The sequence below is a fragment of the Theropithecus gelada genome, chromosome 13 (genome assembly GCF_003255815.1).
Source record: "Theropithecus gelada isolate Dixy chromosome 13, Tgel_1.0, whole genome shotgun sequence".
NCBI classification, from domain to species: Eukaryota; Metazoa; Chordata; class Mammalia; order Primates; family Cercopithecidae; genus Theropithecus; species Theropithecus gelada.
This window is the reverse complement of record NC_037681.1, coordinates 68,887,077-68,903,243: the sequence shown is the minus strand read 5'-3', so window position 1 is coordinate 68,903,243 and position 16,167 is coordinate 68,887,077. Positions and strand designations below refer to the sequence as shown.

At 36.9% G+C, this 16,167-nt stretch overlaps 1 protein-coding gene and 1 non-coding gene across 2 annotated transcripts in view; one reads left to right on the top strand and one right to left on the bottom strand.

Annotated features, from left to right (window-relative positions):
* FOXN2 (forkhead box N2) overlaps positions 1–16,167 on the bottom strand; it is a 64,461-nt gene that overhangs the window by 27,610 nt on the left and 20,684 nt on the right. The window contains exon 3 of the mRNA XM_025354767.1: positions 5,260–5,810. Coding sequence (XP_025210552.1) covers positions 5,260–5,796 — 537 coding nt within the window. The 5' untranslated portion in view covers positions 5,797–5,810. The remainder of the gene's footprint in view (positions 1–5,259; positions 5,811–16,167) is intronic.
* On the top strand, positions 11,160–11,299 carry LOC112605518. Its single transcript, XR_003115496.1, has one exon. It is a non-coding gene; the product is annotated as a U4 spliceosomal RNA (small nuclear RNA).

Below are 16,167 nucleotides of genomic sequence, written 5' to 3'. Positions count from 1 at the left end.
GAGATTATTTAAGAAAACACTAAATCAACAAAAAAGACAAAATAGTGAACACTAAAGTTTAAATAACAAGTGGTAGAAGAAAAAGATGGAGAGTCAGGCAAGTAAACAAAGAATTAAGCACAGTGTTATACAAATCAAAGAAAAGATGAATTCCCAGAGCTAATCATATCATATAACGCAGTTTCAGGTTAAATAAGAACAGAAAAGAAGTCAGTGGATTTAGACATAAGGAGGGCAGTGATTATAAAGTGTTCAAATCCCACATCTTCACTGAAACTATCTCCGTTTGCATGGTACTAGTAACTGTGACATTCCTTTGGCAAATGAATTCAGATATTGTTTAAGATAATATATTGCTCTATCATTCACACTGTCACAAGTCAAATACAGGGAAACTCTATCATGCTCCTGGCTTGAAAACTCTCACTGGTTTGCTCTCAAAACTGAAGTCCAAACAATTTAGCATGATATTCACCACACTTCTATTCTGGATCACTCTGCTTTTCCACCCTGCTTTCATACATTCCTCACCCACAGAGAATATGCCTACTGCCCCAAACTCCCAGCAGAATGTACCATTGCCCTTTGGCATATGTTACCCTTCTAAAACCTGTTCTTTTTTTCACAAAGCACGCTTCAAAGGCAAACTTTTCCATAAACATTTCCCAAATCTTTTAGGTTAGGGGTCCCCAACCTCCAGGCTGCAGACCGGTAGAGGTCCGTGGCATCTTAGGAAACAGGTCATGGGGCAGGAGGAGAGTGGAAGTTGAGAAGCATTACCACCTGAGCTCTGCCTCCTGTCAGATCAGCCCGTACATTAGATTCTCACAGGAGCTGGAACCACATTGTGAACTGCACATGTGAGGGGATCTAGGTTGTGCGTTCCTTATGAGAATCTAATGCCTGATGATCTGAGGTGGAACAGTTTCATCCCAAAACCGTATCCCATGCCCCCACCTCAGGCTGCAGAAAAACTGTCTTCCACAAAACCAGTCCATACTGCCAAAAAGTTTGGGGACCATTGTACTAGGTAATAATTAATCAACTCCTCTCTGACTTTGTTCATGTTACTATTACTATATTTCTTTCTATTTTGTATTATGATTAACTGTTTGCCTCCTTACTTTTTAAAACTGAAACTCCATGCCAGGAACCATCTCACCACTGCACTTCAGCCTGGGCAATAGAGGGAGACTCTGTCTTACAAAACAAAACAAAAAACACTGGATTCAACTTAGGCCGAGTATAGTGGCTCACACCTGTAATCCTAGCACTTTGGGAGGCTGAGACAGGGAATCACTTGAACCCAGGAGTTCGAGACCAGCCCGGGCAACATGGCAAAACCCTGTCTCTACTAAAATTAGAAAAAATTACCTGGGCGTGGTGGTACATGCCTGTAGTCCCAGCTACTCAGGAAATGGAGGTAAGAGGATTGCTTGAATCCCCGGAGGTTGCAGTGAGCCAAGACTGCCACTGCACTCCAGCCTTGATGACAAAGTGAGACCCTGTCTCAAAATAAAAAAATAAAATAAATTGTGACAGGGTCCATCCTGTGAGGTGAGATGTAACATATGAACGCTTACCTTTGGCAGAGTACAGAAATGGCAGTAGTAAAAAAATGTAAGGAAAAAACCACGCAAATTTTAATTCAAATTATTTAAGACCAAATGTGAGCTAGCATGACAGCTGAGAATCCCTGACATTCCCAGAAGAAGGGTCTGCCTCCACTAGGCAAGGTCTTTTTCCACTGGACTCCATCTGGTGCTCCAGAGGAAGACTGCAGGCAGGCCAGGAAGCCTAAGAGAAAAACCCTTATGGATGAAGACAGATGTACAGAATCTGCCAAAGTTTAGGCAAAGATCATCCATGTTCTAGACCTTGAACAAGCACAAGGTGAAGATTAGGTGATATTGTAGAATAGACACAAATCTGCCTATATTCCAGATTCCTCTCTAATACAAAAGCTGTCTGCCACTGAGGAAGAGGCAAAATCCTTCGCCCACTTTAGTCCCAGGCAAAGGATGGCTGTTGCTAAAAGAAAAGTATAAAACCTAGCTATCCCCATATTTAATAAGGCAATGTGCCATGTGCACTAGAAGAAAGGCAGAGCACGACTGCCATTTCCGTGCTCTGCAAAGGTAAGAGTTCATATATTACATCTCACTTCACAGGATGGAGCCTGTCACATTTTATTATTTTTATTTTTATTTATTTATTTTTTTGAGATAGAGTTTCACCCTTGTTGCCCAGGCCGGAGTGCAATGACACGATCTAGGCTCACCACAACCTCCGCCTCCTAGGTTCAAGCGATTCTCCTGCCTCAGCCTCCCCAGTAGCTGGGATTACAGGCATGTGCCACCACGCCTGGCTAATTTTTTGTATTTTTAGTAGAGATGGGGTTTCTCCACGTTGGTCTGGCTGGTCTTGAACTCCCAACCTCAGGTGATCCGCCCTCTCAGCCTCCCAAAGTGCTGGGATTACAGGTGCGAGCCACCACGCCCGGATTATTTTTTTATTTTGAGACAGAGTCTCACTTTGTCATCAAGGCTGGAGTGCAGTGGCACAGTCTTGGCCCACTGCAATCTCCGGGGGTTCCAGCAATCCTCCTACCTCCATTTCCCGAGTAGCTGGGACTACAGGCGTGTACCACCACGCCCAGCTAATTTTTTCTAATTTTAGTAGAGACAGGGTTTTGCCATGTTGCCCGGGCTGGTCTCAAACTCCTGGGCTCAAGTGATCCACCTGTCGCAGCCTCCCAAAGTGCTGGGATTACACGTGTGAGCCACTGCACTTGGCCAAAGTTGAATCCAGTGTTTTTTGTTTTGTCTTGTGAGACAGAGTCTCCCTTTATTGCCCAGGCTGAAGTGCAGTGGTAAGATGGTCCTGGCATGAAACAGTTTACGTTTTGCTACTGAAGAATGCAGCTCTAGACTCTATACTAAGTAGATGGAGAGACTATCTGCTCCTGGGGGAGGCAGAGAAAGACTCACACCTGAAGCACAGGCATCCTGAGCCTGTTTAAGACTAATGCCGGAGAAGAACCAAGGATCCCACTCTGCCCCCTCCAAAAGCCTTGCTCCAAGTAACAAGCAATAGCAATCTAATGCTGTAGGAAGGGCAACAGGGAGAACTATCTTACCTCTCTCCCACCCTCAAATGTGGCACAAGCTGGAAGATGAAGTTGTAGCAGTAATGCCGAGACAAAAAAATCATATTACTCCAGACCTCGCTTTTAAACACAAAGTATTGGCAGTCCATCTCTGTAAGAGTCTGAAGATTGTGGTGTACCAATGGTAATTACTGCAACCACAAACACTGAAAACTCTTCTCAATTACTAACTAGACTGACCAATACCTGTTCACACTAACATCCTGACAGAAGTAGAGGCATGCCTATTTCTGGGTAGAAATATTATGTACTTCCGTCCCTGCCATTCTTTTACAACGTCTGATATTCATTCCAAAATTATAAAACACATACAAAAACAAGAGATTAAAACAGTCAACAAAACCAGACCCAGAGACAGACCAGATATTGAAACTGACAGACATTACATAATAACTATAATTAATATGTTTATGGATCTAGTGGGGAATTTTATCAGAGACAGAAACTTTCTTAAAAGGAAAATGAAAACATTAGAAATTAAAAATGTGAAGAAGTCCTTCACTGGGGCTTATCAGCAGAATGAACACAATGAAGAAAAAGGGTGAACCCATAGAAAAATCAGTAAAAACTATCCAAACTAAGAGAGAAAGAGTCGGGGAAGGGCAAAGCAATCAAGAAGTAAGACAACTAGCAAATGGTCTAATATATTTTTACTTGGAGTCCTAAAAGTAAGAGTGAGGCAAAAGAAATATTTGAAGAGATAATGAGCAAAAATTTCCTAAATTTAATGACAGGCAATAAACCATATATTTAAGAACCACTGAGAAACCAAAGCGAGATAAAAATAAAGAACACCACAATTAGGCCCATTACAATCAAACTGCTGAAAAGCAGTGATAAAGAGATAAAGAAAAAATATTGAAGACAGCAATTAAAAAAAGAAACATTACATACAGAGAACAAAAATAGGAATGACAGCAGACTTCTCACCAGAAACTATGGGAGCCAGAAGACAACAAATCATCTTTAAAATACACAGAATAAAAAAATGTTACTAAATTCTAAACTCGTACACCACAAAAAAAGTTTAAAATAACCATTGCCAGGAAAACTGAATGATGAGAAATTTTAAATAAACTTCTCCAGGCAAAAGGAATTAATCCAGTAGGGCATCAGGCGCCGAGCAACCTTTTCTGTAAAGAGCCAGTTAAGTGAAATGGTGTAATATTATTTGAAGGTGGACCAATGATAAATTAAAGATGTATACTGAAAACCATATAGCAACCACTAAAATAAATAAATAAATAATAAGCCAATAGTAGAGATAAAATTGAAGCATAAAACACACACACACACACACAAAACACCTTGGCCGGGCACAGTGGCTCAAACTTGTAATCCCAACACTTTGGGAGGTCAAGGTGGGTGGTGCTTGAGGTCAGGAGTTCCAAAACCAGTCTGGGCAACATGCAAAACCCCATCTCTACTAAAAATACAATAATTAGCTGCTCATGGTGGCACACAACTGTAGTCCCAGCTATTCTGGATGCTGAGGCATAAGAATCGCTGGAACCCAGGAGGTGGAGATTGTAGTGAGCGGAGATCGCGCCACTGCACTTCAGGCTGGGCGACAGATCGAGACTGTCTCAAAAAAAAAACCCAAAAAAACAACAAAGAAACCCACCAAAAAACCAAAACCCAAAATGAAGAATACCTCAACCCAAAAAAGGCAGGAAAAGTGGAAAAGAAAATCAAATGAATAGCAAGGTGATAGATTTAAACCCAACCATATCAATTTCATTAATTTAAATGGTCTATACTTTGATTATAAGGCAGAGATTATCATATTGAATAAAGAATCAAATACTGATAGTTATAGGAACACTACAGAAACTAGAAACAAAGAGCTAAAATGATAAAAAGACTAATCTAGGTACCTATAGTAGACAAAACATAATTCTGCTAAATTTATATCAATATTTAAGAAATTTTAAAACATCTCAAGCAAAAATAAATGATGAACTAATATAATTCAGTTCAGCTGAAGTGATTTGACTTGACTACTTTTTGTCTCCCCGGTTTGCAGATATTTTAAGGGCTCCATGTTAATTAGTTCCCCCACTTCCCAAATATAATTCATAAACACTGACCTTGCCATGGCTTCTTTCCACTTTCTGAAAACATTTATTCAGGGACAGATTATGTCGAACAGAATTCTTCCAGCCTGTTGGTGCAGTAGCAAAATATGGAAAATGGTCCAGAATCCAGCTATAAATTTCTTTGACAGGCAAACATTTATTTGGAGAGTGCTCAATAGCCATATAAATGAGAAGACTAAAGGAGTATGGGGGCTTTGAAGTTGCTGATTTTTTTTCTGTGTTCTGGTAGCAAGCTGGTCCAAAGGATGGCACATCATCTCCCTCTATGTCATACAATGGACTAACAATTGGAAGACCCTCACTTCCGAGGCTGAAGTTTGTTAGAAGATTAGTGCTTTCATGAAGCCAGTTCAAGTTTGTGAGCTCATCATCTGCTGATTCACTGTCCACTAGAGTGGCCTTTGGCCTGGCAGCATCAACAGCTTCAGGCAAGCTTCCCATTTTGTAAATCTGGCTTAATCCTGCAATCTTTTCAGCTCCTGGGGTTTCAGCTCTCTTATCTGGAGTCATTCCAATTACTGGACCCATTTACTCTTATAGTTCTGCAACAAAGGAAACAATTATCAATGTAATACTTTAGAATCTTAAACTCTGGGAAAAAGAAAATACATATGTAAATATCCCCAAATCAGGGAAATTTTGCTATCAATTATCCCACATAATATTTAAGCATCACATTTGTATAATGAAGATACTACTGGTTATAAAACAAGGAAAATAACTTATATTAGTTGAAATGGCTGTAAATAAAGTGCAGCTTTATAGGACCAGGTGTATGGGTGATAATAACACAATTAAATAATGCATTTTAAATACTTAGTACTTAAGCACCTAGCCCACACTAATCGCCTAATAGGAAGTAGCTATTATTACTTAAAACGGACAGGCTATTTCTTTGAATTATAAGACTTCATATGTATCTTAAAAATCTATGATTTTACAAATAGTTGAATCCTGAAAATAATACATTTGAAATATTATTTAAGCAATATTTTAAAATAAACCCTTTCCTCAAATCTCAACTATTTACTATAAAAAGAAACTATGTATACTATTTTTATAGCATATCATACTAAAAAGAGATAACATTTTTATTTCATTATTTATTTTTCATTGACAAATAATAATTATACATATGGGGTACAATGTGATATTATGATACATGTATATATTGTGAAATGATTAGCTCAGGCTAATTAATATATCCATCACCTCACATACTTATTTCTCTTTGTGGTGAGAATATTTTAAATGTTCTTTTAGGAATTTTGAAATATACATTATTATTAACTATAGTCACCATGCTATGCAATAGGTCACTAGAACTTACTTCTCTTGTGTAACCGTAACTTTGTAATCTTTGACTAACATTTCCCCTTTCCCTACACCCTCCTCCTACCCCCACCACCCATATCTGGTTACCAACCATTCTATTCTATACTTCTGTAAGTCTAACAAGATAACATTTCTTATTCACTAAATTTATTATTAGCTAAATTAAATTCACTGTAAGTTTATCATTTCTTTTTAAAATTCCAGTACTTTTAAACTCTGCATTCTATATCATCTCAAGTACTGACATTTCAAGGCTGACATTCTCTTAGTAAGGTCTGAACTGTCCCTGTACTTTCAAGGACAGCGAAAAATAGCTGTTACTATTCTTTTTTCATTTCTATTTTCTCAAATGATTTTTGTTTTGCATTTTAAACACCGTTCTATTCAAAAACTTTATCATGAGAGAATAACAGACCAGAGAAGAAAGCAATAGGCTAATGTGCTATTTAATTAATTTTCAATGGCTCACAAAGATAACTCATTTCTAAACTCAGTGAAAAACCAACTATTATACTATTCAACCCACTTATGCTTGTGTAACTGAAATAATTGGGGGGAGGGGGTACCTCCAGAGTTTTATTTTGCTTAGAACATAGATGGCAGGTTACTTCAAGAATTCTGAAAACCGGCTAATTTTATTTTATTTCTATTTTTTATGTCAGTTATGTAAAAGAGAAAACTGGTTAATTTTAGATGTAGAACAGTTTATCTGAATTCTGGGAGCTACCACCAGAAGTAGTTAGCCTCAGAGCACTCCATTAGCAACAGCCTTAGATAATACTTTAGCGCCCAGGCATTCTGCTAAACAATTTACATATGATATCTCAATTAACTGTCAATTAAATCCTATAAGGTAGGCACTATTATTAATTCAACTTTATTGATGAGGAAAATTAATCAGAGAGGTTAAGCATAAGTGGAACTGTCAGAATTTAAAACCAGGCAGACTGACTCCAGAAACAAAATTCTAACCACAGTATGTGCTGGCAACAGTATGTACACAACACCTATGAGCACCAATGACTCAAATCCTATTCATTTTAAATCTTAACAGCATTCTTTCCATATCCAGTTCTTATCTCTCTCCTGTGCACCCATAACTTGAAACATCACGACACTGTAAAAAGGAAAAGATCAAACGATAACAGATTTGGTTTCTGTTTCAATCTCTTATGAAAACCACATACATAAGCATTCACATATATGAGCACACAATGTATTTCAGAACTGATATCCTGTACTATATAAGTGATCAAATTATTCATTTTATCACCAAAGTCTCTCTATTCATAGGGACTTAAAAACATGATGAATGAGAATTGGTTGAATAGTGTCTTGCTTCCTTAAAAAACAAACAAAAAAACCCACTCTTTGGTGTACCCAGTGTTCAATTAAAGAAGGGAGTGATTAATTTCTAATGTTTCACTTTTGCCTTGTCACTTAAATCTCCATTCATCTGTCATTACATCTAGAAATTAGAAAGTACCAAACAGCAGTGGCTAACATTTGCTGAGATTTTACTACATTACAGATTCTATGTCATAGGCTTTAAAATGCATCATCTCTACTTACTCTGAACTACTCCTTAGTTCAATATATGTCCTTCCTTTCCAACTGTGAATTCCATGAGGAGTAAGTCTTTTTTTTTTTTTTTTTAAGAGACAGGGTCTCACTCTGTCACCCAGATTGTAGTATAGTGGCGGTATCATGGCTCACTGTAACCTCCACCTCCTAGGTTCAAGCGATCCTCCTGCACCAGCCTCCCAAGTAGCTAGGACTACAGGCGCACACCACCATGCCCAGCTAATTTTTAAATTTTTTATAGAAACAAAGTCTTGCTATGGTTGCCCAGGCTGGTCTCAAACAATTGGCCTCAAGCAATCCTCCCTCCTCAGCTTCCCAAAGTTTTGGGATTACAGGCATGACCCACCATGCCCAGCTGGGATAAAAGTCTTTTACTTTTGTATTCCTAATGAATCTTATCAAAATGTTGAGTATGAGTAGACACTCAAATCATAATTATTTCAGACGGAAATGAACTCATAATACAAATTGTATGTCTATTCTATAAAATGCTGCACTAACTGCCTTTAAGAGTTAATTTATTTTAGAAATGAATGCTTAATGGTAGGAAACATCCTAAGTGGTAACAATAAAAAAAAACTGAAATTCATTGTTAAGAATAAGGAAATGGAAATGAAGTAAGCCATTTCCCTAAGGTACTAAAGCTAATAAAAAGCAGAGCCAAAATTATAAACAAGGCTAAGTTCAATATTCAAATTTCTGGCCATTACAGTCACTCTCAATCGCTCAAGTAACTTACATTTTTAGCAATACTGCTTAAAACAGAAATAGTGCGTTTTGTTAACGTAACATACTCAAAAAATCAGTTTCTTGATAACTATTGACTAAATTTTCTTCTCATAAGTAATTTAAATGGTTGCAAGTATGTTATTCCTCTGAATTACAAGTTTATAATAAAATTTCATTACTTTAAGATGTAAAGAAATAGTATGGCAACAAATATGCCAAAGAGTTACAGAGTGTTAATCCAAGCAAAGTTTAAAAAACCAAGTACTGACATCATCTTAGTAAGGTTTGAACTGTCATTGTGTTTGCAAGGAGGAAAAAAAGCTGTTTCTAAACTATCCTTATATAGCACTTTAGAGCACTATCCATTTAGATGAGATCAGACATGTTCAGGGTGCTACGACTGTAGACAGAGCACTACCCACTTAGAATACTAAGTCCACCACAATGGATAAATAGCCAAATGATCTTTTCTCACATATTAAATACAAATAGCAAACAAATACATAAATTTAAAAATTATATTAAAAACTTATTTTAAAAAATATAAACAATTTTGGGCAAGGACCTAGGGCCATTTTGGAAAGCTAACTGGAAATGTGTATTAAGAATTATTAAAAATTTCATTCTTTGAACCAACAATTCCAAATGTGTCACTTTTGTGAAATAATCTTATGTAGGGAAAAAGATACTCCCTTTGCAGCCCACGATGTGTGGAGGGACACAGAGATATTCATCCAAAAATTATTAAAGATAATGGAAAACTATAAACAACTTACATTTTCTATAACAGAGAAATGGTAAACTAAAGCCCATCTATTCAATCTAATATTTAGTAGCCATTAAAAATGACTGACTTGAAGAATGTGAATAAATTAAAAACAGGTGAAAAAGTAAAAAATACATACAAAAAAGAAAACAGTGGTTTATATTACTAACAGTAATCTTTGTCTTTGTTGTTCTGTTTTCCAGTTTTTCTTTAATGTGCTTATTATAGTTTAAAATTAAAACAATAAGCTCAAGGGAGAAAAGGCTGTGCTACATTATTTTCAGTTGTAGTATTTCCATTTCATACACAAAAATTAAATCTTAAAAAGGTCATGGACTTATCAGAGAGCTCAAGTCAAAAACAGAAGCCACCTCTTGTATTCTTAGTACAGCCTGTTCTGTTACAAATCTTACATAATACGAATTAGCCCATTGGTAAATAAAGGAATGATTTTAGTACAATGTAAGTCACATTGGTTTGTACATGATTCTTCTCAGCCTATGTTTTTGTACTACCAAATAACAACAGCTGAACCCAAAATAGGCTAACACAGTGGAAAGCAGCAAGATGCTGAAAAGACAGTATGGTACACAATTCTCATTCAACCCATGTTCTTCTTCTTGGCACAGTTTGGCCACATGCTCTTTCTTGCAAGTGTTTAATGAGCTCTTCTTTCCAAATCTTTATGCATTTTACCCTGGCCTTCATAATCCTGTAGCTTCAACCCTTCTTCGCACCGTGTTCATCTTCTTTTAAAAATCCTAAACTGACCATATTACTTATTTGTGACAAATTTCATATATGTTTTAACATATTCTAGTATTCTCATTAAGATTTTTTTGTTAGTATTCTGGATACAAAGCTGCATATTTTTCACTTTTGAGTGAGCTGGCCCATCAGCTGAGCACAATTTTAGTGTTTTCAGGAATATATAAATATGCATTATTACTACAAAAAGATCTGTATATTTCACAATAAAATCAAGAAAACGTTCAATTTTATTTATTTTAAAAATTATAGTCTTATGAGAAACTGCATCTTAAAATGAACTGAAACCATTCACTAGCAGAGTATTAATAATATGCATGGTCAACTTGCTTCATAAAGCCAAATGCATAAATAGAAGGAAACCTGGGCTTGTAACATAACATTTTATTACTCCTTTAAGAACAGTATTTCAACAAACCATATAAAATTGTGGTACATAACAAATATTACTTTTAAAAAAGCCAAAATAATACGATGTGGGATTTAAAAAATATATTCTAATTTTTAGGAGTATAACTAGCTTAATCCAAGTAACTAATACAACCACTAATAAACAAATTTCTAAAGCCAAGACACTGCTATCCAAAAAAGTAGATAAATGGACTATACACTTTAGCAAAGTACAAATTTGTGTTAAGGCTCCCATCTTCTATATTCTAAAAAAGAAAAAGAATTATTCACAAGGAGATTTTTAAAAGTGGAGAGTTAAAGCTTTGTGCAGTGGCAGTATCGCAGCCAATGAGGTTTATCTGAGCACAATTATTGCTAACTGGAAACTTTTCCCAATACCCCACTGCAATTACTTGCAATATAGTCAGCACTGGCAATTTTTGATAGTCTCTATGGAGACATAAACAAACAAATAAAATATGAAAAATAAATAAAAATAAAAGTGGAGAGTTCAAACCAACCCAGTACAATCACTCTGGAACCCATCTAGAGCTTGATTGTGTGCCTGCCATGGCGGTATCTTGAGAAGAAGGCTTGGGATTTAAATGTACTATTTTTTTTTCCACCGTTGTGCAGCTCATGCATCTCCGAAGGTGTCTAACAGAGATCTGCACATCTGCGTATTATGTTCAATGTTATAGTGATACCCTACTCTAGGATAAGAAAAATAAAATTACATATTGGAATTCTCTGAGCGTTTCCCAAAAGGTCATAGAAGAGCATTTTTGCTTAGGTCGGTATTAACATCGGTAAGAGAGAAACGCTTCAGAGACTACATAAGAAAAGGGAAACAAAGCCACAGATTTTTCAGCATTACCTAAAACACAATATGCTGCATTACAGAGAATTAGATGTGTCACAGTGATAGCCTTTTTTGCCCAAAATAACTAAGAAACCTACTAAATACAAAACGTTGGTTTAACCAAACAGAATTTTGACTTATTTTTCTACACTTTTAACTGATTATATTAAAGACTGAGTTAACAAAAGGTTTTTTCTTTATATTTTTCCAGATGTTAGAACCCTTAAACGTTATCTAGCCTTCCACATTTAAACATCATGTAAAATAAAATTACATGGAAGACATTCCGAGACTTGTTTTTTCTCTCATCAAATTCATTAACATTATTGCAGCAGTAATTCATTTTTAGGGAGACTAGTATTCCATTTTATGAATATTCAATAATTTCTTATACTCTTAAGGAACATTTAATTGTTTATGTTTGGGACTACTACAAGTACTATTGTTATAGAAGTCTTTGTTCATATCACCTGGAATACAAGTGCCAAAAATTTCTCGAGTATACATCTAAAAGTTGAACATATGTCAAGAAGCAGAATTATTTGGTCACAGAATAGTCTTCAACTTTAATTGATGACCAACTGCTTACCAAAAAAATGCTGAATCAGTTACCACTAACCAGGAATGTATATACCAAATGCTTCATGTACTTGCCAAAATTGTTTTTTGCCAATCTGATGACTACTGTATTAGTCCGTTCTTAAGCTGCTAGAGGGACATATCAGAGACTGAGTAATTTATAATGGAAAGAGGTTTAATTGGCTTACAGTTCTGCACGGCTGGAGAGGCCTCAGGAAACTTACAATCATGGCAGAAGGGGAAGCAAAAACATTCTTCTTCAAATGGTGGCAGGAAAGAGAAGTGCTGAGCAAACTGGGGAAAAGCCCCTTGTAAAACCACCAGACCTCGTGAGAACTCACTATCACAAGAACAGCTTGAAGGGACCACCCCCATGATCTAATCACCTACCATAAGGTCTCTCCTCAACACGTGGGGGTTACAATTCGGATTACAATTAAAGATGAGATCTGGGTGGGGACTCAAAGCCAGACCATATCAACTATGAAACTCTATCTCCTTGTAGTTTTATTTGCATTTCCCAGATTAGTAACAGGGTGGAATACCTTTTCATTCATTTATATCTGTATATGGATATACAGAATATGAATATAGATATATACGAACATACAGCTATGAATATATACCTATCTATATACCATTTGGGTTTCCTCTTCCATAAAGCATCTATTGAAGCCTTGTGCCTATTTTTCTATGAGTTTTCTTAATGATTTGTAATGTGTGGATACTAATACTTATATGTGATACAAATATCTCTCCCCAGTAGATGACCTGTCTTTTCAATCTCTTTATTAGTTGTCTTTTAATAAGAAACTTCTTTACTTTCATATGGTGGAATTTATTAACCCTTTTTTTTATGGTCTGCAGTTTGTTTTATAGTTTTTGCCTCCTCAACTCACCAAAAATGTATACACGTATTTTTTATCCAATTTCATCTTTCACATATAAACATAAAATTGTTCCAGCACCATTTATTAAAAACTTCAGGCTGAGCGTGGTGGTTCACGCCTGTAAGCCCAGCACTCTGGGAGGCCAAGGCGGGCGGATCACGAGGTCAGGAGATCGACACCATCCTGGCTAGCCTCTCTCTACTAAAAATACAAAAAATTAGCCGGGCGTGGTGGCGGGCGCCTGTGGTCCCAGATGCTTGGGAGGCTGAGGAAGGAGAATGGCGTGAACCCAGGAGGCGGAGTTTGCAGTGAGCCGATATCGAGCTGCTGTACTCCAGCCCCCGCAACAGAGCAAGATTCTGAGATTCCGTCTCAAAAAAAAAAAAAAAAAAATTCATTCTTCCTGTTAGAAGAACCAACCCACCATCAGTCCTTAGCGTCCCTGCACACTCTCATCTGTTAAGAATGCAAGGCCTTTTATCTGGGCCATTTCTCAATTTTTGTCTGCTGCAAGCAAACCTGAGGTATGATTTAACATCTCCTAGTAAAGAACAGGCTAACTTCCAACATCTCTTCTCTCATCCATGAGATACTGAGAAAAAAAAATTTTTTAATTTCCATGTGATTAAAAAAGGTTTTTTTTGGTTACCTATTTCTAACCTAACTGAGTTGGTATTACAATAGTGTATAAGGTATCAATCTCTAAAATTTGTTGAAACTTGTTTCATGGCCCAGTACATGATTAATTTTCATAATGATTCACTTGATATTTCTATGGTGTGTGGATGAAATATAAGTCCATTGGATGAAGCTTGTTAACCACACTGTTTAAATTTTCTATATTCCTACTAATCTTTTTTTGGGATCTGCTTTCTACATCAAATACTTAGGCAGATATATTACAATCTCCTGCTATACTGGTAAAATTTTTCAATTTTTTCCTTGTACATCTGTTAACTTTTTGCTTCATTTTGTGGCTATGGTTATTAATTGCATGTAACTTTAAAACATATATACTCCTACCAAATTAGCCATTTCCCATTATGTATCAATTCTTTTTGTCTTTAAGTCTATTTGAAATGATGTACTAGCTTTCTTCCCATTAATATTAGCCAGGCAGCAACCTAAGTGTCCATCAATGAAAGGAATGGATGTGGTACGTATACACAATGGAGTACTCTTCAGCCATGAAAAAGAATGAGATCAGGCCAGGGGTGGTGGCTCACACCTATAATCCCAGCACTTTGGGAGGCAGAGGTGGGCGGGTCATTTGAGGTCAGCAGTTCAAAATCAGCCTGGCCAACATGGTGAAACCCCATCTGTACCAAAAAAAAAAAAAAAAACCACAAAAATTAGTGGGGCATGGTGGTGTGTGCCTGTGGTCCCAGCTACTTGGGAAGATGACGCAGGAGAATCACTTGAACCTGGGAAGTGAGGTTACAGCGAGTTGAGATCACACCACTGCACACCAGCCTAGGCAACAAAGGGAGACGACTCAGTCTCATAAAAAAAAGAGAGAGACCCAATCATTTGCAACAACATGGATGGAACTAGAGATCATTATGTTAAGTGAAATAAGCCAGGCACAGAAAGACAAACATCACATGTTCTCACTTATTTATAGGATCTAAAAATCAAATGAATTGAAATCATGAACATAAGAGTAGAAGGACAGCTACCAGAGGCTGGGAAAGGTAGTGGGGGATTAGTGGGAGGGAGGTGGGGGTGGTTAATGAGTACAAAAAAAAAAGAATAAGACCTACTATTTGATAGCACAATAGGGTGACTATAATCAATAATAACTTATTTGTATATTTTTAAATAACTTAAAGAATGTAATTAGATTATCTGTAACTCAAAGGATAAATGCTTGAAAGGATGGATACCCCATTTCCCAGGAGGTGCTTATTTCACATCGCATACCTGTATCAAAACATCTCATGTACCCCATAAACATACACACCTACTATGTACACACTAAAATTTAAAAACATTAAAAAAAAATTGCCAGGTGTATGTTTTTCCATCATTTTACTTTCAACATTTTTGTTTTCTTGTAGTCTCTATTCTATATCCCATATAAATGAATATTGTTTTTAAAGGCATGCATGTATTTGGATTTACTTCTACCATCCTTTTTGGTATCCCACTCTTTCCATGTTAATTTTTATCTTTCTTTTCTTGCCTTCTTTGATATGATTCTTTTTTCTCATTCCATTTCTTTTAATCCTCTATTAGTGTGGAAGTTATATACATATTTCTATCATTGAAATGTTACCTTATAATTTTTGATATATACTTCTAAAATTCCAGTTATCTTTAGTCTGCTCCTAAACAATAAATAACAATAAATATATATATACATATATATATATATTTTTTTTTCTTTTTTTGAAACAGAGTCTTGCTCTGTCACCCAGGCTGGAGTGCAGTGGCACAATCTCAGCTCAAAGCAACCTCCGCCTCCCGAGTTCAAGCGATTCTCCTGCCTCGGCCTCCTGAGTAGCTGATACTACAGGCGTGCACCCCCACATCCGGCTTTTTTCCAAAAATATTTTTGGTAGAGACTGGATTTCACCATGTTGGCCAGGCTGGTCTCGAACTCCTGACCTCAAGTGATCTGCCCACCTCGGCCTCCCAAAGTGCTGGGATCACAGGCGTGAGCCACTGTGCCCAGCAACAATAAAAAGATCTTTACATGCTAGCGCCAATCACCTTCTCCTTGTTTATAATATAATATAGCTTTTTCTTTTTCGAGACGGAGTCTCGCTCTGTTGCCCAGGCTGGAGCACAGTGGCACGATGTTCGCTCACTGCAAGCTCTGCCCCCCACCGGGTTCATGCCATTCTCCTGTCTCAGCCTCCTGAGGAGCTGGGACCGCAGGCACCTGCCACGATGCCCAGCTAATTTTTTTGTATTTTTAGTAGAGACGGGGTTTCACCGTATTTGCCAGGATGGTCTCGATCTCCTGACCTCGTGATCCACCCGCCTCGGCC